This window comes from Spodoptera frugiperda, chromosome 27, assembly GCF_023101765.2.
Source record: "Spodoptera frugiperda isolate SF20-4 chromosome 27, AGI-APGP_CSIRO_Sfru_2.0, whole genome shotgun sequence".
Lineage (NCBI taxonomy): Eukaryota > Metazoa > Arthropoda > Insecta > Lepidoptera > Noctuidae > Spodoptera > Spodoptera frugiperda.
In genome coordinates, this window is record NC_064238.1 from 7,522,838 (window position 1) to 7,547,068 (window position 24,231).

At 34.5% G+C, this 24,231-nt stretch overlaps 1 protein-coding gene across 2 annotated transcripts in view; it reads right to left on the bottom strand.

Annotated features, from left to right (window-relative positions):
- Positions 1 to 22,697, bottom strand: part of LOC118263843 (paired box protein Pax-6) — a 36,167-nt gene extending 13,470 nt beyond the window's left edge. Inside the window, exons 1-3 of one of the 2 annotated variants that reach the window (XM_035576036.2) lie at positions 22,243 to 22,697; positions 10,108 to 10,284; positions 1,683 to 1,823 (exon numbers count right to left, since the gene is read on the bottom strand). In XM_035576036.2, the coding sequence (XP_035431929.1) occupies positions 1,683 to 1,823; positions 10,108 to 10,284; positions 22,243 to 22,372 (448 nt within the window). In that variant the 5' untranslated portion in view covers positions 22,373 to 22,697. Of the gene's footprint in view, positions 1 to 1,682; positions 1,824 to 10,086; positions 10,285 to 22,242 lie in introns of both variants that reach the window. The other variant, XM_035576035.2, reaches the window with a different exon arrangement.
- Between the last annotated feature and the right edge of the window lie 1,534 nt (positions 22,698 to 24,231).

Below are 24,231 nucleotides of genomic sequence, written 5' to 3' on the forward strand. Positions count from 1 at the left end.
TAATAACAATCTGTAAATTGCCATAAATTATTTTAATAAGGTAACTCGGTAATAATTCGATGATCAGACGGTTCCATATCGTGTGTGCGCGCACGCAACGCCTGTAACTTGAGTCGCTCACCGGTATTACGCGACGTTCGCTTTATTATATTATTATAACTAGAGATCCTTCGACATCCGAACGCACTTCAATTTAGATTGACAGCTTTTGGTTTGTCTTTTGTTTCAATCTAACATGTGTTTTAGTTTTTTTGTGTGTAGAATCTTTTATTTTGTTTTAGAGACTGTTTCTTCAGTCTTGTGCAACAGTCTTACTTGAGATATCGGCTTCTTTCATAATTTTATATTGTTTTAAAGAAGTATATTTCTGGTTTTACTGATATTGAGACAGAAAAATAACAGCTTCATCAAGAAGAATTTTATTAACCGAACGAAGTTTAACTTAGGACCAATTTCAAAGAGGAAATAGTAACCGGGAAATTATTCCTACGCTACAAAAGTCTACATTATATTTTCCGGTACAATACTCGACATAAAACGTAGGACTTTAATGGTCTTAGAAAACGGTCCCGCAAACTGCGTCACGTTAGCGGGTGCACGTTGAATGAGCACAGTTGCTTGGGCCTAGCTCGTGATAGCCCACAGCATGCACGGTACACGTATAGGAAACGGCTATGCGACTACAGCCTCGTGGTTCATAGCCATAATTGTTTGTTTGTTTCCATGATCAGAACTTGGGTAGAGAAATTAGAAAGATGCTTTTTGTGAAATATACGCCTACCCTTTCGGGGATAAAAGACGATTTACGTTGCATTTTGTTAAATATTTTTGTTTAATGTAGCCCAAAAGTTGCAGTTAGAAAAGCTTGTTAATGCAACGTGATGTAGAAATGACACCGTGAATTTGCTTTATTTAGGCTTAAGATATATTCTTAGTCAAACTAAATAGTGCGTTTCATGATTTCTTCAACTCAAAGTGACTTTACACTAAACTATGCGCAGTTGGTATGTTTTTGAGCATGTGTTATAACTTTAATTACCGACACCTACCTTATTATTCTGTTCATTAATAAAGAAAAATACATGTTGGCTCATCAAAAACCACAACAGAATAAATTTGTGTTCAACACAGAAGACAGACAACCAATACCGTGTTTATTGAACTGAATTTGTGTAATTAAAGAAATAAATTGTAACGTAAGGATATTATATTTGAATTTATAAATTGCTGTTTATAATTATGTCTTATTATTGGATTAGTATGTACAACTTTAATGATTATAGGCTCTAATACGAATAGATTAAAGAATTAAAAGAATGTTCCAACTAGTTGAGACATTTTACCGGTCCGTGGTAGGAACATAAGCAATAGTATCGCCATTTCCCGTGGATAATTGGAGTATTTATAAACGTAGAATGTTAATGATTTTAGAGTTGTAACTAAGAAGCTTTAGCGTACGATCTAAGTACATATTTATCGAGAACATATCGATATTTTACCTCACTTTTATAGTGTGAAAGTAATTTATATTGTACGTGGGAATCAAGTAAATGTGTTTTAATTTATAATAGTTTTTATGTAACTGATTTCTGTTATATTATTTTCTCTGAAGGGCGCTAAGTAAGCAGTAATCTGACATAGGTACATAAACAAAATAATAAGTAGCTAGCTAGTATATTTACCTTCGGAAATAAGTCTTTCCCGGATTTCCCAGGCAAAAATGGTGGGGTTCTCTCTTTTGTACTGTTCTATCTTGGAGACCACGGCAGGAGTCGCTACTTTTGGCTTACTGCCTCCGATAAGCCCAGGTGGCCGTAGAGTGCCTGGAACAAGAAAAATATACCATTAATAACACTGAAAGGATGTATTGGACTAAACTAAATATTAATATTTTTAAGAAAAATGCTAAGTACATAAAATAATATAGAACATGAACACATTTCTATAGAATAGAAGAGTAGGTCGTTGGTAATTGATATTTGGTAGTATTTTCAACCATAACCGATTTGATTTACGATTTCAATCACGATTCTGACTGGCGACACGGTTGTAGATAAAAACATATTGAACAAACTGTCACCTGCTGATCGGTGAAGGAAATAAAAGAAAAATCAAAATCAAATTAGAGGTTCAAATAAAAATACCAGTAATAGCGACACGATACCGATTGATGCAATTTCATTGAGTGCTAAACGTGAGTAAACGCAAGTTACTTGTCGCGAAACAATACTTGCAACACTAAACTTAGTTTTACATCATAGCCCTTATTCGAATGGTAATAAACTTCAAAATACATCTAAAAACAGCACATCAATATTTGTATTTAACATTTAAAAGGACAGTGGACGTGCGTCCCCACAAAAAATTGATAATCGAGCACGGCGGCAAGAATAACAATGAAAGCTTTAAATTAGTATTAATAATTACAGAATCATTGACATCGGCTAAATGAAGCCTGCATGTGACGAGACGTGAATTTTTAATTATTGTTTATCTCTGGATTTGTTTTTATTGGGCTTAAACACGTGGGATACTATTAATGACGTTCTGGATCTACGTATGGAAGTGTTGATACATCTATTTCAATCAAAGTATTGAGCAATCCATCTAAAACATGCAAACTTTGTATCCATAACAATTGAAAGTGGATTCCTGAAACTTGAAGCAAATAATTGTTTACGAAGCCGGAAAATTCTTGTAACCGTAGACTTATGGAGTGGCTTATGATTAGGGCGACTAGTAAAAACCAACATATTCTCGGGTGCCTAAGTCAGTTAGATAATGGATGAGTGCGTGCATCAGGACAATTACGTAAAAACAGCGCTGCGGCATTCCGGCGGGCAGCGCGCGGACCGCTCGCTTTTTACGCGCACACCGCTCTTCCATACCGATAACACGCTGAATTATTCAACACATTATTTATATTCACATTTTTGTCAACGCCATTCAAGATGAATTCATAAGTCTCTTTATGTCTTGATAAGACTAAAGCTTACCGACCAAAATGGACTGCTCCAACAAAAACACAATTTCGAGTTAACATGAGGTCCGCGACACATCGCCTTAATAGGTGAAACCCATTTTAATATTACGACCACGATATGAATTTATGTAGAAAATTGTGTGTTTTCATATGTAGTAGGTATTGGCCATAGAAAGTTGGTAAGTATGGGTAATTAAGCAGTGTAGCGTGATACAAAACTGTAAAAAGCGAACGCTACATTTTATGTAATTATTTCAACATAGATTTAGTACGTGGCGATAATATTCATAAGTTTATTAAAATAGTTAATTAAACGCCATACGTAAATACCTATACAAAGAAAAACATTCTTATAAAATACCTAGGTATACATGATCTAGGTGCTCACTGTCCTCTTTCTCTATTAATTAACCTTAAAAGGTGCCATAGTTATGATGAACTCCAGCAAGTAAGAAAAACTTGCCTTGATTTATAATGTCAAAATATTTATTCCTGTCACACATACATTCGTCTGGTTTGATTTCATAAATGATTTTTCTGGCCTTTGTTGAGTCAGCGTCAATTTCATCCAATTCAGTATAGTCGCGGCTTTAATATCTACGTTATATTTTTTATGCATAAAACTTTAAGTGAATTGTATGTTAATAAGTGGATATAGTTATTTATAATACAAATAAATTATACTTCTTTTACACAACAAAAAGAACCGCGACGAAAAAAATTTTAAATCACGACACAAATTGTAACCGTTTAACTATTGGACAAATAATTGCTTGAGCAGCGGATGCATTGATCGGCGCGGGTGACGCGACAGCGGAACATCAAACATTACGTAGTACGTGCATGAAATATCGCAGCGCCTTTCACTGCAGTCTTACTGTAACTATTGAAAACCCATATTGCCACTCGGCCGCCGCAGAACGCCAATAACCGTTCTCCTCTTGATTGATAGCTAAATTGCAGGAGGCCGGCACACTGATCATTTTGCGATAATTAAATCGACTAGAAACGTAATCGCATGACCGGAGCCAATTACTCGCCGTTGCCTAGGCAGAGGCGGATCGTGTGAGCCACTGAAACTCTTGCTAAATGTGTATTATTTGTGTGAAACACAAGCGCGCTCCCGGCGCGTACGCACGATCTAAGGAAACTAAGCTTGTTCCACCTCAATTATTTATACTCATCAAATTGGAAAATTTTATTTCTTGCACGTAGATAAAATTACTATACCGTTGCTACATACATTTCAAATATTAAAACTTGAACTAATGTATTTTATGGCTAAGACCTTTGGGTAATATATTACAAAATAGGAAAAAACATAAAAATTAAGGAAATTATACCACATATAGAGTAATAATACGAACTGCTGCATATGTAATGAATATAAACATTTATTTAAGTACTTGTATTTATCTAATTATCACGTCAGCTGGACAGCGCTTAACGCGCAGAAGTGCTCTTTAATATTGCGTGTAGTTGTTGTTATAAATAAAATAAAACAATAAATTAACCTGACCATCTTTCAACTGCTTCATAAATACTGAACGTCGTGTTCGTTATGATAATAAGCGTCATAACTATGATCGGCACGAATCAATTGAAAGTTTAACACTACACCATAAACGCGAGAGAAACTACATAAACACATTCACAATGCACGAACAAGGTGTCGAATAATCCCTTCAAGTTTTTGTTGTTTTCCTTTTAAACGGGGACTTATATTGCAAAACAAAGATGAGCAATTAATCATCAGCGGTACGCTTAAGGAAGTGAGAGCCACAAAGGGACAATGCACACTCAAAACGAGTGTTAATAAATTTCCACACAGGAGTCGTTTATGGACGCTTTAAGTCATTACACGGTGCCCCCACAAAGATCTTTTTAAACGACATAGAAAAGGTCTGAATCCAGTTAATTAAATTTGTATTAAAAGTATTCAGAAGTGGGTCTTTATATTGGCTGGCGCTAAAGTTAACCGCGGCCCAATAGTGCGCTGTCATCCAGTTAATAGATCAAAATCTTTAGCGGTGAAGTGGGCCTGGATGGCCTGATTTATTGAACATAATGCAACGCGTGTTAACGATGCCTTGATTCGGTGATTGATCGACTTTTTTGTATGAAACTTGAATCAGTTTGCGCTTGCTCCCTCGGAAGCAATTAGATATTATGAACCGAACTTACTGAAGTGGATCAGGTAAGGTCTATGACATTAAACAATAGGTATGTCTCATCAGTAGATATTATTTCACTTAGCCGAAGATGGTTCCAAACGACGTATAATTTAGCTGTAACAATATTACTTACAGTAGGTTTTCTATTGAATATAAATTTAAAAACTAAGGTGCTATTTGAATCCGATTATAAATCAACACTTCTGCAAGTTTTGCTCTATGTTTATTACATTGAAGTTATAGCTAATAAGAAAACTTATAATATGTTAAAAATTATCCCCCCATGTACGTACGTGATTACCCGAGGGTAAATCATAGATCCATAGCAACTCACTAGGTACAACATCCTATTGACAACAAAGACCATTAAAAATTCAAATTGTCCTAGAGAATTGGAGCGGAAAAAGAAAAAGCATGATTTCTGAAGCAAGAATGTCAAGTGGGATAATTCAATTTTGATTATAGGACCAAAGCCTAAATACGGCTTCATTACGGGCCGCGGCGATCCGCGGACAATCATCTTGAGTAGGTATCATTAGCTACCAACTAATTTACGTACGACGAAATAAAATGACCGGTTTAATATCAAATTACTCAGTCTATGATTTTTGTGGCTTTTGACTTCCCAAATTATTTATAACAAACATCCGTGGTTAAATTGCTTCACTTTAAAATTAGAAACTCGAACTAAGCTACTAACTGCTCGGCGTGCCATAGTTTATGGACGATTAGGAGATTCGCACATAACTCATGCACGCAGCTTGTGGCAGTGCATAAACCCATGTGCTTTAGTTAATCTGTAAGAGGCAAACTAGACAGTGTATGGGCAATTTATTCGTCACTCCGCTCGCATCGCAACCAACAATTTAATACTCAAACTCGGCCATGAAACGTTATTTATGCGTGCCCATTTCCATGCCGTCAGCTTAGAAATTGTTTAGGCTAGATAATAACTTTTAAGCTAAGGCTATGTACCTATGTTAAATACTTAAGTGGTTGGACATGACGGCCCTGGGCGGGTTGTAGTCGGGCTTCCGTGGGAACCCGACACGTGACGTTATGAAATCACCAGCGGCGAAAATTGATTGACACTACGCTCCTCTGTTCTCATAATAATATGCGCTCGCCTCAATACCGTTTCTACGTTTATGGTATTCTTGCACATATCACTATCTTGTGTAATATCGTTTTAACGACCCGTTTGTACCCATGCCTTGACGCACGTCATCTCTCTTGTTTCTATAGGAAAATTATAACGTAACTACTCAGCCTTCTCGTGTAAATACGTTATTTGTAATGGATATAATTGATTCTCAGAATGCGACAATATCTATGTAGAATAAAATGTAACCGGTGGTTTAATAGAAAAAAAAAGAGTAATAACACTAATCCGACCTGGCATAAAAACGTTGAAAGGAAAATAAAAATTAAATTAAATACAAAACCCTGCACATTTGGTAAGAAATATGAATGTTCAAACGGCGTAAAATAATATAGTGCGCGTTGCTGTAAATGGTCGAGTGGTTTTGAAATCGCCCGTTCACGAGTCCTGAGCAAACACAAAGTGTCTCACGTGTCCTAATTACACACCGCTCACAGAACTAATTCAAAAAATTAACTGAGTACGGCCAAGTGTCTGCAATGTCATAGTCAACTCACGCTTCGGTTGGAACTCACCTTGCTATTATAGCTCAACAATTAGCTCTATCTACATTGTTTACTTTAATCAACGAATGCAGTAATTGCTATGAGCAGTTGACAAAGTCCCGGACATTAATTCCTGGTTTCCTGTTGCTTCTTTATGTTAACAGAATTATTGAAGATGATTGTAGCGCGTGTAAAGTTTCGCGGATTCGTTGGAGCAGTTAAAGATGGAGATTGTATTGAAAGGCAGCTGTGATAATTGTAAAGGAAACAGTCAAATAAAGGGTTGTCGATATGAAAAATCGTCGATGATACGATAGTTCTCACATCGACAATCGAGATCTCGGGAGCGCATGCTCGCGGCGAGGCGGCGCGTCGGCAGCGCGGGCGCATTCATCCGCACCCCGGTGGCTTATAATTAACACGCTGCAAGTTTTATGAATCGATTAGGATCTAAGCTTTCGTCAATAGCAGCTTTCGTCGCGGCAGACTCTGTCGATGCCTTATCCTTATCGGTGATTAATAGCGATTGAGATTTTTGCCCTAACCGTGTTATTAGACACGAGTTAAACTCGGATTGCGCCTGCGTCGCTTTCGATAATTGCTAACTTGTCATTGGATGATCCGATATCATTTATAGTGTTAATAAGCAGTTGTATTTTAAAAATATTTGAAATGAAATAACCGTATTTTAACCTAAATACGAACATATATACGATTATTATCCTTACTTATGCTGTTAAAAGGAGAAACGAAAGACCTAACGTTTACTACTTCAGGACACCTATAGAGTGACCAGCTGACAATATTATTGAACATTCTATGCTGGCCAGTGAAGTAATTATGGCGAATAACTTAGTTGTTGGCTATAACGCCTCAGGCTTTTCTGTAAAGAGCGTACGATGTACGTACCTATAAATCAATATGCTGAAGACTCACCACTACGACATACAATAAATAATACAAACGCACACTAATTACAGAGAACAGATACCCAATAGGCATAAGTTCGCTTTATCAATTATCTACCCTCCAGCATATTGAAATTTTCTAACAAAAATCCTTTAATACCACGTGCCGTATCACAACATGATAAGGTTCACTTTTGTAAAGTATAATAAGTTAAGTGTGCCCTCTAACTGTATGCCAGGAGTGTTCAGGTGGGTCGGTCAAGTAAAATCGATGTAAATGTATAATTGAACTTTGGAATTGAGGAAAAACTAATAGTTTGTGACAATTTGTAAAAGTTATTAGAGTAATAAAGCTCTACCCATGGCTGTCTTCGTAACGTAATTTGGATAATTTTGGTTAGTGTCTTATGTGCCTAAATGCCTAGGTAACATGAAAAGGCATCAATTGATTTAATTTTAAAGTTCTCTTAAAAATTATGATGTTCCTAATTAATGCATTGCAATTAATTAAGAAGAAGAAAGAGATGAGCCGATGGTTAATTTATTAAGTAAAACCCTACAACAAATCCAAAGAAATCACAACTTATTTATGTAAATAAAACGATTCCTATAATTTTATATTCACGTAAGTGACAACCCTCAACATTTTTCCACCAATGCAGCTCGATAATAAGCAGGTTTCCCTTTAATTTACCGAACAAAGAAAAACAACGTAAACAAAGAGTTTTTCTTTTTAATTAAACAACGTTCAAATGACCCGGCAATTTTGCGACACCCATTCGATTATAAGGCTGGACACATACAAACAGTTTTATGTAATTCAGTTTTTTTATTTCTCATAACACCCATTGATTGGTCGTTTGTAGGACAACATATGGAGGTATCGCACACTGCAGCCATCAAATATTCATATTACACCTGTCGTGATAAAAGAGCTATTGAGAAAGGTAATGTCGCTGTTCACTTTGATATGGATTGCTGTATATTCCGACTAAGTGTATAGGTACCGTAATTATGGCCTTTCTTTTAGTATTGAAAGTGATTTCAAAGAACTACCAGATACAGGTTTATTGCTAAAACCCATACGATAAAATAACCTTAAAACAAAATGTAGTAAAATGACGGAATTATTATTAGGACTAAAACACAAATAAATATATAATGAAGATATTTTTAAGCTATAAAATGTGCCAAATATAACTTAAATGGTTTGCAAAGTCATCAAAAGGACATAAAAGCCAACTATACAAGTATTGCTAACAAAAATCAATATTCACTGTTCTGGTTTGGTGCTGACGTTTTTACCAACAACATAATATCGCGGTCGTTTTTCCCTGAAGAGGTAGGCAGAGGTAGCCACCCACTTTTTGATGACGTTTCATGGTTATTAAAACGTTGTTGGTATAATGTACATTTTCGGGACACGTAAAAAGTAATAATGGGTTTTATAAACCACAATACCTACTCAACAGTTTACCTGTATGGTTCAGACTATTCATTGGAATGAAAAAGATCTAAAGTCATTGTGAATATAAACAAAAACACTTCTTATTAACATTGTATCTGTCTAACTGTTTTTTTATTTAGATAAAAATGCCCATCCAATACTGTTTGCCTATTAAATTCCACATTTACATCAACTACATAACACTTAAAGGAGATTAATTCATAAGAAGTTTAAAAATAATGTACTTGAATGTACATCAATAGTCACAGGTGCATTTTAACTTTACTTAATTAGCACCTAATGGTGTTTTTGCTAATTAAATACACTAATCAAGTTGATTAAGTGATTAATTCTATGTAGAAAGATAGACAGGAGACGCTGATGTTTATCTAATAAACTGCATCGTTCCTGTAAAACGAGATGTTAGGGATCTTCTATATTTACCACGATTGGATTGACTTAAATAAAATTGATTGGAAATCGGAGAAAGACTTGGAGATGCTGGTTATTTTTTAACAAGGTTCTCTTAGATTTTACTTATTGCGTCCATCTGAGAATGCGCTTATAGAAAAGATTCTTATTAAATTTCTTATTCTGATTTTATTAAATTTAATTTGTAAGCGAGTTCTGTGGGCTGCAGGATATAAGCAATCTACTGTTAATACTTTCTTAGTTAACGTAGTTTTGACAACTAACCAAAAGCACTAGGCACTAGTATGTTGAACTTAAAATTAAAATTTACAAATTAAAGCGTAGTAAAACTTATAAACAATGTTGACTACGATCCAGAAAATGTAGCGTTGTCTCATTCATCTCCGTCAAAGAGGTAATGACGAATTGTTAAAGCTGAGTCTCATTTGTTGAGAAAATGTTCAGACGTCCTCTGGCTGGCGATGATGAACTTAAAAGTAAACCTTAATTGCTTACCAAGCAACTTGGTTACAGCACCTTGCTGTGACAGCACATGGTGCGCGATGTCGTAGTGCCGGAGCCCGAAGCGGGAGAGCTCCAGTAGCCTCTGTTGTGACAGCAGGGAGGAGAGAGGATGGGAGGCCGCGCCAGGGTACAGAGGTGTGCCAGACCCACCGCCAGCTCCGCCGCCAGACGATGATGGAGATACAGGTACTGGAAGTAAAATAAAAATACTGTGAATTAAGGACAAGTCGACTACTACAAGCTACTGGACAAAACTTTTTACATTACAATTTTTAAGCTATTTTATATCCATTAGTATAAGATCACATTTTTTAACGTTTGTTACGGAAACTGCGGAATAGAATTCATACTATAAAATATTGGATTACCTATTGAACCGTTACCCCATCAGCTAAAGCCATGTATCTCCATTGACACTCTTTAAAAGCCACTAAACACAACCATATGCATCGCCTACAAGATTATCTCTGTTAACTACCATAACACCGGCGGCTAAGGTAATAAAGTAGTGAACATATTTACAAAACGTTGCATGAATACATTGTCAGAGAACGACCTATGTAACTGCACCTTTATTCTTCAACATTACGATATCGAAGCTTACACAAACGGAACGGTTGCAATGCACTATGAGAATTAAATGTCAATGCCAATAATCCTATAAAGAATTAATTTTATTATTTCGTGCCAAAGTAAGTACTCAAGTGTCTGTATTTTTAGGTTTTCAGATAAATTAAGATTACAATGTAAGTATTTTAAACAGAATTGAGCATTGATACACATGCATGTTGTATCTAGGTTATTAAGAATCTAATATAGGTAATAAATATTTATAATCATTCGTCAGGCCGAAAAATTCTCAATATTACCGATACTATCCAAGTAAGATTCTTTGAAATAAATGAATAAAAACTTGTTGAATTGCAACGTACGGGGATGACGACGCAGCCTGCAGACCTTCACCGGTTTATCAGTAGGACCTACAATCGTATCGACACCTTCTCGCAATCTTCTTTTACGACTCGCACGGGATGATAAGCTTCACCAGCAAAGTGTGAAATTACTAAAATATTCCTTGAATTAATTTATTCATATTCCTATAAACCGCATTTTTATCAGCACGATATCGGTTTTCGAATGAATAAAAAATGCAAATCAAGAGACGTATCAATTAAAATCATTAGCTGCTTTTACGATTTCTATAAAATCCGTCGGGAAAAGTAACAAAATTAAGTCATCAAAACAAATAACAACAGTAATTTGGCGGACTTTATGTCCCTCGTTGGTAGAGCGTTCGTTTTTATATGTGACCGTGATGGGAGTGCCTCTGGCGAAACACTCGGCCCTGATTCCACGTAAGCGGTGATTCCGTGTGCGCTCATTATGTGCCGTCCCTTTGTCATTACAATACCGTGTCAAAGGCTCAGCAACCACTTTTATTACTAGCCACCACACGCTAACCATACAGCCTGTGTGAATCGTTGTAGACAACTTCAGTACGCGTAATCAACTCACTATGATAACAGGCCTCCGTCTATAAACCCTTCCTCACATTTCATATAAAATGGTGTAAATCTAGCAATAAAATAAATAACATTTTAATAAGATTAAGAAATATAATTTTTAAAATCAGACAGAATGGTGTAAAAATAAAATTTTATAGGCAGACAAACTGGATCCATCGATGGCATAAATACAAAATTAAAATGTTTCTCAAGCCTTAAAGTTTCGATCTCTCAACACATATCCGTACATATATTTTTATCCACGCAATTTGTCGTTAACAACCAGATATGCTAAAGGCTGATCGTAACAATGCTTTCTTATGAACACATCGTAACACATTCAATTATAAATTAAGCTATTAACTTAATATACCATAATTTGTTTATCAGGTTAAGCATCGAAATTAATGCAAGTGGCATAACTTGTCCATAACTTAACACTTTTTATTAGCGAGTCAATAAGGCGATTTCGTCAACGAAAGTATTATCAAGCTTTCGTGAAGCATTCAAAGGAAATTGATACTTGTAGGAAATAAGTAAGGAGCATTTTAGATAGCAGGCTCTATGTCGATGAAACGCTCGGAACTCGGCTACGACGTATAATTTCTCGTGTAATCGCTTTAATAATGGGAGAAAAAAAGTGATATTATCTGCCCACGGTCAATAAATTAACACCGTTTAGAGCAAAAATGTAGATTCTTAGTGTCGCTACTATTATAAATAAATTGGACTCAAACGAGTAGAGGTTTTAAAGGAGATCGTGTTGGTGAGTGCGTGTGTGTGTTTTTATTAGGGTGCGTGAGCAGTGAGGCCTTATTAAAATATTTCGAGTGGAAACTGGAAGGACCACTTAGTGGTGCGCGGGAGTTTCACGCCTGAGCTGATACAACATTAAATCGACAAGATAGCTTATTTGTGCTGAGCTGAGGATTAGTGGCAATAAATCACTGATTAGAATGTATTGACTGGCGTTGACTCCGGCGCATGGTCGCCGCTATTATTTATTGACCATCAGTTTTTTAGGCTTTTACGGTCCCATTTTATTTATTTGTTAATGTTTAACGACTCAAACTAGACAGTTTGTTTATTTAATTAGCTCCACCACTAATGCAAATTGTGATTTGCTTATCTTATTAAGTAGATGTGCGTGGTTAAACTTAGTTTTCAATTACTAATGGAAATGAGATGTTCAGGTCATTCGTAAAGAATACTAAATAAAACAACTTGCTATTCCGCATGCTTGGGTAAACGCACTTGAAACAGAATTAGATAACAATCATAAAACGCATGGTTAATTAGCGCTATAGCTATAAGTTAATTTTAACAACATAGTATGAAATACAATTTACATACATACGTGTAGACAATATTTTCTGTGGTTAGTAGTTTAATTGTGTAAACAAACAAGCAAATTTGGTCGATACACCTGCGCAGGCGTCGTATAAACATGTAAAGTGGTGCGAGGGGGAGCGCGCTACGAGCGTCGACTTCGCCGAATGTAAAACTCATTTATGCAAAAAAATTGTTCTACCCGCGAGTCTTGCCACTATTAATGTCATCATACGGCGGAAAATTACCACCTTTCGTGTAAATTTCAATGCGAGATCGAAAGTGCACTCGATATTGCCCCTTTATGATTGCAAGGCATTACATGCAACAACAATTCTTTTGGAATTGTTTAAAGATACGCATGAATTATGGATATGAGTTGGGTTAAAGACCGTTGTTACTCGCGTCTGTATTAAAATGGCGATTTCAGTGATTTGAGTTAAATTGTCTGTGAAATGATCTCAAAAGAACAAAATACGGTAAATATCACGGATATGAAGTGAGTCATTAATAATAATTGCAGTCGGATTGAAAGCGATCAAAATAAATGCATGACTGTTTTTTTTTTCATTTGGCTGTACCGAATCGATAAACCCGTACTGCTTATTGGAAAAGAAATAAACAATTACCTACTTATTTAAGTTAAGTGTGAATCGAAATACTGAATCAGTTCTCATAGTTCAGAAACGAGTTTTGGTTTTTGTCAAAACCTTTTAAGTTTATGAAGCATCAATTGATATTAAATTATTGCACAGTGGGCGCGGAGAGTATATCAATCGACAATCGTGTTTGTGGACAGTCAACCTCATCGTAATCTAGCTGGCGTTTCTATTAAACCTTATTGCGACGTATTTACGTTCAAGCTTTACATATATTAAGTTGAACAGGTAACTAATGAGTGAGACATCTAGAGATCGTACGTTTAAAGCTGCTGTAAAATTAATATTTTCTTCACAAATAATAGTAAAGATAATTTCTCTTATTAAAATTAAAAGACCTTTATGTAATTAATTCGATTAATAAATATCTGCACAAGTGACAGATTTCGGATCAAGACCGCGTTTTTACTTTCTTTGATTAAATCTATTTTTTTACTTTTGACTGTCAGTCCCTTATCGTAAATTATTTAGACTCGGTGCATCTTAAAAGCACCCTTCGGTAATTTTCGTGATAGGAAAATAGTCTAATTAAAGGTACTATGTGTACTGAAACACTAGACAGTAATAATCGAGCGCTATAAAATGTATGTAAAACCAATGTATGTTTAAATGAAGGTTTGTTAAAGGTTACTACACTGCAGGACGTACAATAAAAATAACAATTTTAATACAAAATACGTAAAACTTGCAGATACAAGGGGACCAATGACAGTATTGTAAGAATCGTGTCATTTAAGTAAGACAACCGTGTGTACCTGCAGTACGATACACAGTGCCTTTCAGTTCCTCCAACTTGCTAGGCTGAATTTAATGAGATTTTCTTTTATAATGAATATTTGGCATTTTATAAATGTTAGGTTTATTTAGTTCGTTCCTTTTTACTCACAGAAAATTGTTAAAAGCAAATCCTCCGCTAACACATTCTCAGGTGACTTACGTGGCCTCTAATGTGTTTGAAGAAATAATAAAGAAAGAAAAACAGTTTATTTGGATTGTTACAAAAAAATTATAGATGAAACAGAAAAAATAATCGTCAAAAAGACGCAAAAAGGCCAGTGCTCCGTTAAAAATCCGTGTCCCAAGCACGATGGCTCGAGCCACAACGTTGATTTTCAGCACTAGACAGATGCTGTTTCGTGTTTCTCGAATAAAACATGCATTGTGAATATTATATTAATTAAAATGGATCATTATATAGATTTAAACTGATTACCTGTATGGATTAAAAATGCAAGATTATTTAAGTTGCTCGTCTTGACGACTCTACATGTGACTAAAAAAATACACGCACTATCGAAATCTTATTGAAAACAAAACCATTCGATATTTCACAATGTGTAATAATAATGTCTAAACTATTAATTAGGTGAAACTGATAGATAACCTATTTTTATGGACTTATTATGGCTTAGGTTACCCAAATAACCAATGTTAATTATTTCAAGCACTTAATTAAAGCTCCATACAAGCTTGAGAGGTCGTTGGATCAATGTCATGGAATCATAAAGTTGGGCGCTATAAATTATTGAAACCTGTGTGTTTGTGGTCTCACAAACCAATGATCCTATTTTTTTGTTATCTTTATTAAATTAGGGTCTTTTGGTCACACAAAGATCATGCCAGACCCATCGTACCCTAAACATATTTTACAAAATACACATTTACTAAAATATTAGGTAATCTTATTCACTATTTTATAGATACAATGATCTTTTTGGAGTTCTTTTTGTTTTACTTAAGAATCAGGCGTCTTAGATCTATTTAAAACCAATAAAGACACATTTTTTTCACATCAATGAGTTTTCCAATAAAATAACAGTGATTTCAGTGGTAACCAAGTCTCGATTAAGTTCCTTTATTGTTCTAACTTCATATTTTATGATAAGTATGTATTCTGTACATACATGTATGTATTTAAATCTTTCGCAATAAGGGGAAAGCTTATTGCCATAAACTGAGTAGATATTGACGATTATTTAGATTCAAGTTACTTGTTTATTTAGAACCTAGAAAGGTTAAATAGGTAATAACACCAGTGGCGCAGTTCAATATAAGTATTAAACTGGCTACTTAAAGAGATATATCCTATAAATTATAAATTTTAATGACAATTTTATTCACACTTTTAACATGGAAATGTCAAAACTATACCTTCGTAATAGCTTAATTAAAGTCAACTTGAACTATTCAGTAAATAAACGGGATAAAAGTGAAAATTATGTCATAAACAAGAAGAAAACGTGTTCCCTTTATAGGGGGATAAATATATTTAAGGGTATCCAACATTCCTTCTCATAAATCGATCTGTAGATGGACACAGACTAATGGCCGAGTATAATTACCAACTTCATATGTTTATGGCCAATTATAGGTTCATCTGTGGTGATGTATCTTCTAGAAATACTTATGGGATAATGGTGATTCCATTATCATTTAAAGCCGTTAAATACGGGGACAGTCACGTTGGTTTGAGTCTACGAATCTGTGCAGAAACGATTACACGCGGTGATGACCAATGAATATTGGCAACAAGGTTGATGAGTAGCTTGTTTTTCACAATACAAATATTTCTATTGACTAGACAAATATTTTTTAAACTTAATAAATAACTTCAGGATCAATTTGTATAAAATATTTTAGGTTACATTCTTATAAGTAGTTATGTTATCTCATCATTAGATGCGAATACCATCTTGACAGTTTAATTTTTTGTCAAAAAATGCCAGCACGCCGAAAGGTAACGGCCAAAATTTCTAATATCGATATTGTATAAACTGCTATTCAAAAGATGAATTACTCAAAAAAGTTGAATTTCTACAAAACGAACCAGTAGTTTTTTGTTGTTAATAATAAATAACATTGGATGGTATGCTTTGCTTGACAAACGTAACGTGCCTATCCTGTGTTTCGAGTTCGTTGCATATTCAATGTGCTCGATTCGCGAAGATTTAATAGTCGGTTCAGACGGCATCCGCAACGGAAGTAAGCTTTAATATAGAAAATAAATGAACGCTTTTATACTTATGTACTTTTTGTACATGTTTTTCTGTTTGTTTTCCAACTTGTTTCTTATTCAAGTTAAATGGTTATTTTTTAAGCAAAGTAAGAACTGAAGTGTACTACTTACACTACTTTGAACTAAGTGAACGTAAGCATGCATTTTCTTGGAAAATTAATGAAAACTTACTTACTAACTAACTAAAAATTATTATTCTCGATAAAAAGTAATCTATCAAACTATCACTCAAATCAGTCCATACTCTGGCATACCAAATTTTATCAAAATCCGTTCAGTAATTTCAGCATGATTGACGGACAAACATCTAAACAAACAAACATTCACACAATAAATATAAGTGAGATGTTTTGTCTCAAAAGTTTTAAAAATTAATTGTTTCACTAACAAATGACAATAACAAAGTTTTAATTGTAATCTAATAATTCTTCGAAAAAAAATGTTGAACCCATCTCATTTTTTGTATCATTTGTTACGGATAAATTAACAAAAAGTCTCTAAATAATTCCTATTGTTCTGTTCATTATAACAGTTTTGTTCTTATTTATTTGGCCTTTTTATTCTTCTAACACTTCCTTTTGTATCTAGATAGGCACCTACGAATTAGATTTTTTGTGCACCAAAGAAAAGTTCTGAGTTAGGATGCTACGTGCCTGACCGTTTGTCTAACTATATCAAATCACATGAAATTAACTTACTAACTGTAAAATACAAGGTTCCCCTTTTTTCTTATGTTCATCTTATTACCAATGGTATAAACACTCTGATCAAATTGAGTGAATAGAAAAGTCAATGTACTGTATGGGTTCAACATTTTACAAGAATCGTTTTATCGAAATTCAGTGTCGGACTCTTGAGTTCAGTTTACACGAGTAAATGATTAAACTAATGTTCTTAGCATTGTTCTACAATTTACATTGGTGTGTGTGTACCTACCGAACATTGATTTTATTTAAGTGTTCAAACCGTATTTTTAACAGAAAATTCGATCCAGTATTATTTTAGTGGTAGAAAATTGATTAGATTTCAAATGATTTCTGTGAACCGATGAAAGAACCATAAAACATCAAATTAATTTGCTCAGTTTTATTGAATTGTGATCTGTTTTCAATATCGGCTGTAATGGTATTTATAAGTTTTAATACTTAGTGGAAAATCGTGGGAAATGCCTACTCTTTATTGCCAATTTGGATAGTTTTCTTACTGTGTTTAAAACGATTTTAATACAATTTCTTTGAGTTTTTGATAAATTCGGCAAGTTGATTCAGGTAATTCGATTCAACTAACATTAGAAAACGCCGCCGTCATCTTCAGTTTGAAAATTATTTGTGTATTTCTACAGCAGACAGTGTGGGGTGTACACAGTTGTGGCATTGTGTCACCATCACATTGGTCGCCCGATGCATGTCGGCATAGCACAAGCGCGGCACAGGCGCGGCACTAAAGGGGCTCAACAGTACTGCATGCAGAGCCGTCGCTTGCGTCACCCGCTCAGTGTGAACAAGTGGTTTACAGTTTATTCATCAGCCCATATATTGAATGCTTTGACCGACTTAATGACTTATTAACACATTGTTGCTATTGTCTAGTAATTAAGGAGCATCGTCTCAGTTTATAAAGCCACCTGTTTATTATGCGTGATCACCATTTAAATGTTAATTAGATTTATTAAAGCACCTGATCAAACGCGTCTCAGTATAAATGATGACGTGAAAAAAACATTCCCTCGAATATATTGTATTCGATGAAAATTTATACGACATTTATGAGTCAAGTAATTGACATGAAAATACTTTATATTTTCAATTAAAACATACATTATCATGTTGCCAATTGAAATGTACAGCATTCAATATATTTCAGTTAGGCATTTACATTTTGTCAACATTAGTAAAGGTGAAGTACGCAATTAGGACGAATCAAATAAATTACCAATGATTGATGCACACTTGAAAGGCACCTATACCATATAGAAAGGCACCATATAGAGTAATCACCGTATCTTCCTAAATTACCCTTTTGTTTCGTCATTTATTTTTCTAATTATGTACTTTCAGATGTGTAAAAGCCGATTCTGTTTGTCCAATTATTTGCTGTCGTTAATCAAAACGTTTCGAATGCTATAGCTAGGTATCGCATACAAATCGGCGGGTGAATATTGAGCAACCTTCACCGGAAACGCTACTGGGCAATCTAGCGGCCGATCTATCGATTAATTAGTTCGATCGGCAATACAATGCGGACTATGTTGTGCGATGGTCGGCACTTTTCGCTCACTCATCGCGGCAGCTGGTTTCAACGATGACAAATGACAGACGGACAAACGTGGCTAGAAATACACACTGGTACACGAGGCCGGTGACGTGACAAACACCGCATATATACCACTCAAGTATCTTAATTACATAATTATGTATGAATGATCAGCTTCGTGATGTGTTTATTATCTGCTTATTTTTCAAATTGCTCTCTGACAGATAAATATCAAGTTATCGTGCTCGACTATGCAACGCTTTTAATAATACGTTCTTTGATTCATGGAAATGAATAAATTGCAAATGTTAGACAAGAATACATTTAATAATTAAAGAATTCTACGTATTAAACGACATCTAATGGTAGTAAAAATAAAGAAAGAAATAGAAATCAATAGAAATAAACAAACAAAAGCCATTGCTTTCTAGCTCACAAAGACAAAACCAAATTTCACATAAGTATACATCCTTATTTTTTCATGGTTTACCCAAGTAAATATATATGCGTTGAAAAAAACCTGCAACTAGGTACGATGTACCATTCGATTTTATTGAAAACTAACTTAAGATTACACAATGATGTATCGTCTGTAGATAATACAGTATAATCACTGTTTAAGCTGTAGATAATGGTCAACTAAAGCAATCTAAGATTTCCGTTTAATATAAAGTTTAAATAAATAAAATAAAATCAAACGTTTCCTACACTCCCGTTTGTAGGAAACAATAATTATAAATTGCTTAGCGCTACTGATTTTCATTACTAACGTGTAGCAGGTGTAAAATTATCGTATATTCTCTTAGACGTAACTTATACGTGTTGAATAGATTTTTGCAAATGAAGAAAACAAAATATGAAATAGGTAAAGAAAGGTAGTAGTAGATGTAACTCTGTACTTTTGTCAGTACTCCTAAATACCTTGGCCTATGGGCCTAACAACATATCAAGGAATATTAGTGTATTAGGACCTAACAAAATATTTTCATTACCATTAACGGCACTCCTTTTCTTCACCTCATTAAAACGTAGATTGTTTGCGCCCATTAGATAAATGCGCTACTCCAAAGAGTTGGCCAGATCAGATAAAAGCAATTAAAATACTAATTTACAGGGGCATCTTATCATATCTATAACTGTTATGCAAGGCGTTGTATTAACTGTAAGTCGATTGAACACTTTTAAGAGACAACGTATTTTTTTTTACTGAACTGTTATAATATCTTGAGTCGATACTTATTATATTTGTCACCATGCTGCGGGTATATTGAGGAGGCTAATAGTCCAGCAGTTTACCATCACGGATTTTTAATGTGTGTACTAATAATAATGATAAGGCATTACGGCTTTATTTAGCGAAAAAATAGTCAAAGATATGTGTATAAACATAGACAGAAATAAGTAGATGTTTTAGAGGTCACACCCAGTTTTCAGACCTACGTTATAATTAAGTAATGGATGAGCCAATTTTAGAAGCTTTTTGAAAACAGTTATTTGAGAAAAATGGTGTTTTGTAATACTTAATGAGAGAGAGAGTTCATTAAAAGTAGATGGTAGGTTAAAATAGTACTACTAGGTATCTCTATTAATTCATTTTTTTATAAAGCATGGCTTAATCGTTTAGAAAAATAAATATAAATAATATAATAGGCATATACAAGTATTTTATTTAAGGCGAATTCAATAACAATGTTATAAGGAGAAGATTCTAAAAGTACACTAAATTTTTCGTAGCAAATCGTTTAAAGTAGCCGTAGCGGCGTAGCGGGTGTAGTAAGAGCCAAATAAAAGAACTAAAACTATCAAAATAGCTAAGCATTTGATAGAGACCGGTTAGCAGTGCTTTGTGATAAGCCTGAATCTTTGAAACTGCACTTTTCAACCTGCCTATCAATCGTGAAGGTTAAATGTGCCCATAGTCGAATAATGGACTGTCACACTTTATATTGATGTCGATACAACGATTTTTAGTTGTCACTTTTTAGTGTTGTATCGTTCACAGTTGATCTTCTGAGTTGGATTCTTTAAAGTTTTACAAATATTTTCATGATTTGAACGCGAAGGGTTTTCACCGAAGAGTTTAACTAATTAAAACACTGGGCACGTACCTACAAACGTTACTGTAACGTTACGTTAATGTAATACTAGGTACTAATACTAGTTGCCTATTTAAAAATAATACTTTATCTGCAATTTAAAACTAAGAAAAAGCAAAAGCAATGAATATTCCTTTTCCGCCTTACTTGTAGCAAGCTAAATAAAAGAATATGAAATCCGCAAAGGTATTGAGTTTGCAAACCCGATACCGTCGCCGGCGGCCGGTTGACTTTATTCAAAACTATACTTTTTAATAAAAACCAAGCCTTGCTATATTTATTTTTATACGAAAAAAATTTTATACTAAAAGAAATAATCAAATAAATTGGTTAATTTATGTGATTTCACCAATTTGTCGCGTCTGTATTAATTTGGTGTTACAAATCAGCCGGCTGATGCGTTTCTATGTTCAACAACATTTGAAATTATAGTAGTAGTAGTATAATCTTTTAAAAATATGATTGATTTTGAAATATTTACTTGTTTTATGATGAAGATGATATTGATGAACATTCAGGCTAAACAATATTATGATGCGTTAAATATTCTTTGAATTCTTGACAATAACTAATTAGTGCATACTTTACAATACATTTTTTTACTATAGCAATATTTTGTTTTCACACTCCTACCTGTCTGTATTTAAAAAACATCATTTTGACAAGAAGGTTTTCAATTAGCTTGCCTTGGTTTTTTATTTTACACTAGAATTTTATTCTTTTTTACGGGTAATTAAATAGTTACCTTCATGATTTGGGTAATTGGCTTTATTTAAAAATGACCTAGGTGCATAACATATTATATTATTATCTAATATTATGGAAAAATAGGTACCTTAAACCAGAAACATCCCCACAAACTAGAAAGATCACTGTAACCACTGGTTCACAATAAATATATTTGTCTTATACTTAAGCTTATAGCGCTATTAATTTGGGCAGTTACTCCAGAAAAAGAAGTACGTTCTTCACTGATGGTTTTTTTGTAAATATTAATTATGAGATGGGACATTTTCTAAACCTAAGTACATAAATAACAAACATTTTAAGTAAGAAAAAGGTTTTTATTGTATCTTAATATATCTTTATATCCCTAATATATCTTTTTTGATAAAATTTGCGTTTGACACATTTTCAACAAAATATTTTAAACAATAACAACAACAACAATTTATTTTCTCTATTTTTTTTTATTAATAACACCTGCCAAATCTCATTCAAAACATCTGATAAGCCTGACGTTTCTTATTGGAGGCACAATAAAATAAAATGTAATAATGTAAGCTTACCGTTGGGTGATATGTTGAGTGACTGTGTGATGGCAGCAGGGGCTGGGGGTGCTGGCTCCATCTTCCAGGGGGCGCAGCACGAGATAGGGGAGAACTCGGGCGTGGGGCCACTGCCCGCCGATATCAACATGGTCGAGCCACCTTCAGGTCACGAGCTTCCTGCAACGCTAGCATGCGGCACCAACAAATACTTCACTTCCAATAGTCCACGGTAGTCAACAGTTCGATAGGCTCTATGAACTCAGTGATAAGGTATGAGCACCTATAGGACGCGGCCCGGCTCGCACGCGCTCGCTTGAAGCTCAGCCAGAACACTGAAGAGCGCGCTTGTCGTGCCGGCGCGCCCACTCGCGCGCCTACTCCCATTTGCACGCCTCAGAAAAAATCTCCGCCGCCAAACAATAATAAAAAACTACCTCCACCGAGCAAACCTCCGCGCACCTCTCACTCTAACGCTCTTAATTCGATTTCCGAACGCGTCAAAATTACAACAGCTCGATTGCAACGCAACCTTCCGTCCCGTTCTTAGATTTTAAAATTTAAACAAAATAATACTAAAACAATATGCCCCTTAACTGTATTGTCATAATGGCTACATTAATTCTTCACCAATGGTATTCATACGACGTTTTCGCCCGCGCCACAAACGAAACTACTCCTACTCGCACTCGTTCGGTTCAGCTTAAGCATGAACCGTATGAAAGGGACAGGTGCTCTACCGCTCGGTAGAATTACGGTAGTGAGCACAGGTGATCTTTTACCATTTCTTCATATAGAAGGTGTTAATGTATATCGTTCTCGCTCTAGCCTATATATTTTATTGTGTGCTGGGTGAGACAACAGTCTGGTTTCGATTAGCTTCTTAATTAAACTTGGTTCTAGTTGAGTATGCTTAGCATCCGTTTTAATAGTTGAGTGTATCGAGTGAGTTCCATTCTAATTAAGTTAAAGAGTAGTCGAATATTCCAAACTTTGTTGTTCTGAGGAACTTTGTGTTTAAAGATTATTTATTTATGAATAATGTGGGAGCATGCCAATGGTGAAATTATGTTATAGTAAACATTTAATATGGAATGTTGTTACCTTCTGACGTAGGTAAATAAAGGAACATGTGTGCTACAATCTGTTTTCAATGTCTATTATAAATATACATATTTAATTATAGTTGGCAGAAGGCGATTTGAATGGCAGTAAAACAATTTCGAACCTATTTCTGGTGTATTTTTTCTTCTATAATTACAGGGAAAAGTGTATGGTTGTATGGGCCGCAAAGCAACTGACGCTGCCCTGCTACGGCGCGCGGCGTATCCGTTCTTTACAATTTAATTGAAAGTTTTCTTTACTCAATAACTTGTATCAATCTCGTCCAAAGTTGTGGTTTCCTGTACACTGATAAATACGTTTTGTATCGAGATTTCGAAAGGATCCTTTATTGAACGTTTCGTTGAAATAAACATGTTGCACTGCTTATAATTATTAGTTTTCTATTTTTTTTAATTACTGCGTTGGGTTACGTATTATTTATCCACTCTTAGTGGAATATTAAAGGAAAGAAAGCAGTTTATAGCAGAATTTTAATCTATAAAAATATTAACAGAAATGACCAACACAAGCAATAGGAAAACATAAAAGTAAGGTATTTTTTTCGACTAAACACAACAAAATTTCCTTCATCTTAAAGACATCCATGTGAAATTATTTGGGTTTATAACTTTGGTCGTTATAACTTTGGTCCGTATTAGAAAATTCAAAAAATGATCAAATGTAGTCGATATTATTTTTACCTATTGTACATAAAAGACTCCCTACTACAATTTACTAGACATAATGTAATTGACTAAATAGGCTGATGTATTAATATTAAAATTATGCATAGTTGGATCGGTACTTTGTATCATTTATATTACCTCAATTTCTAAAAAGTAAACATAACAAAACGTGTTCATACCAGAACGTAGTGAGCAAGAAATTCGTTCTATAACGTAAGGA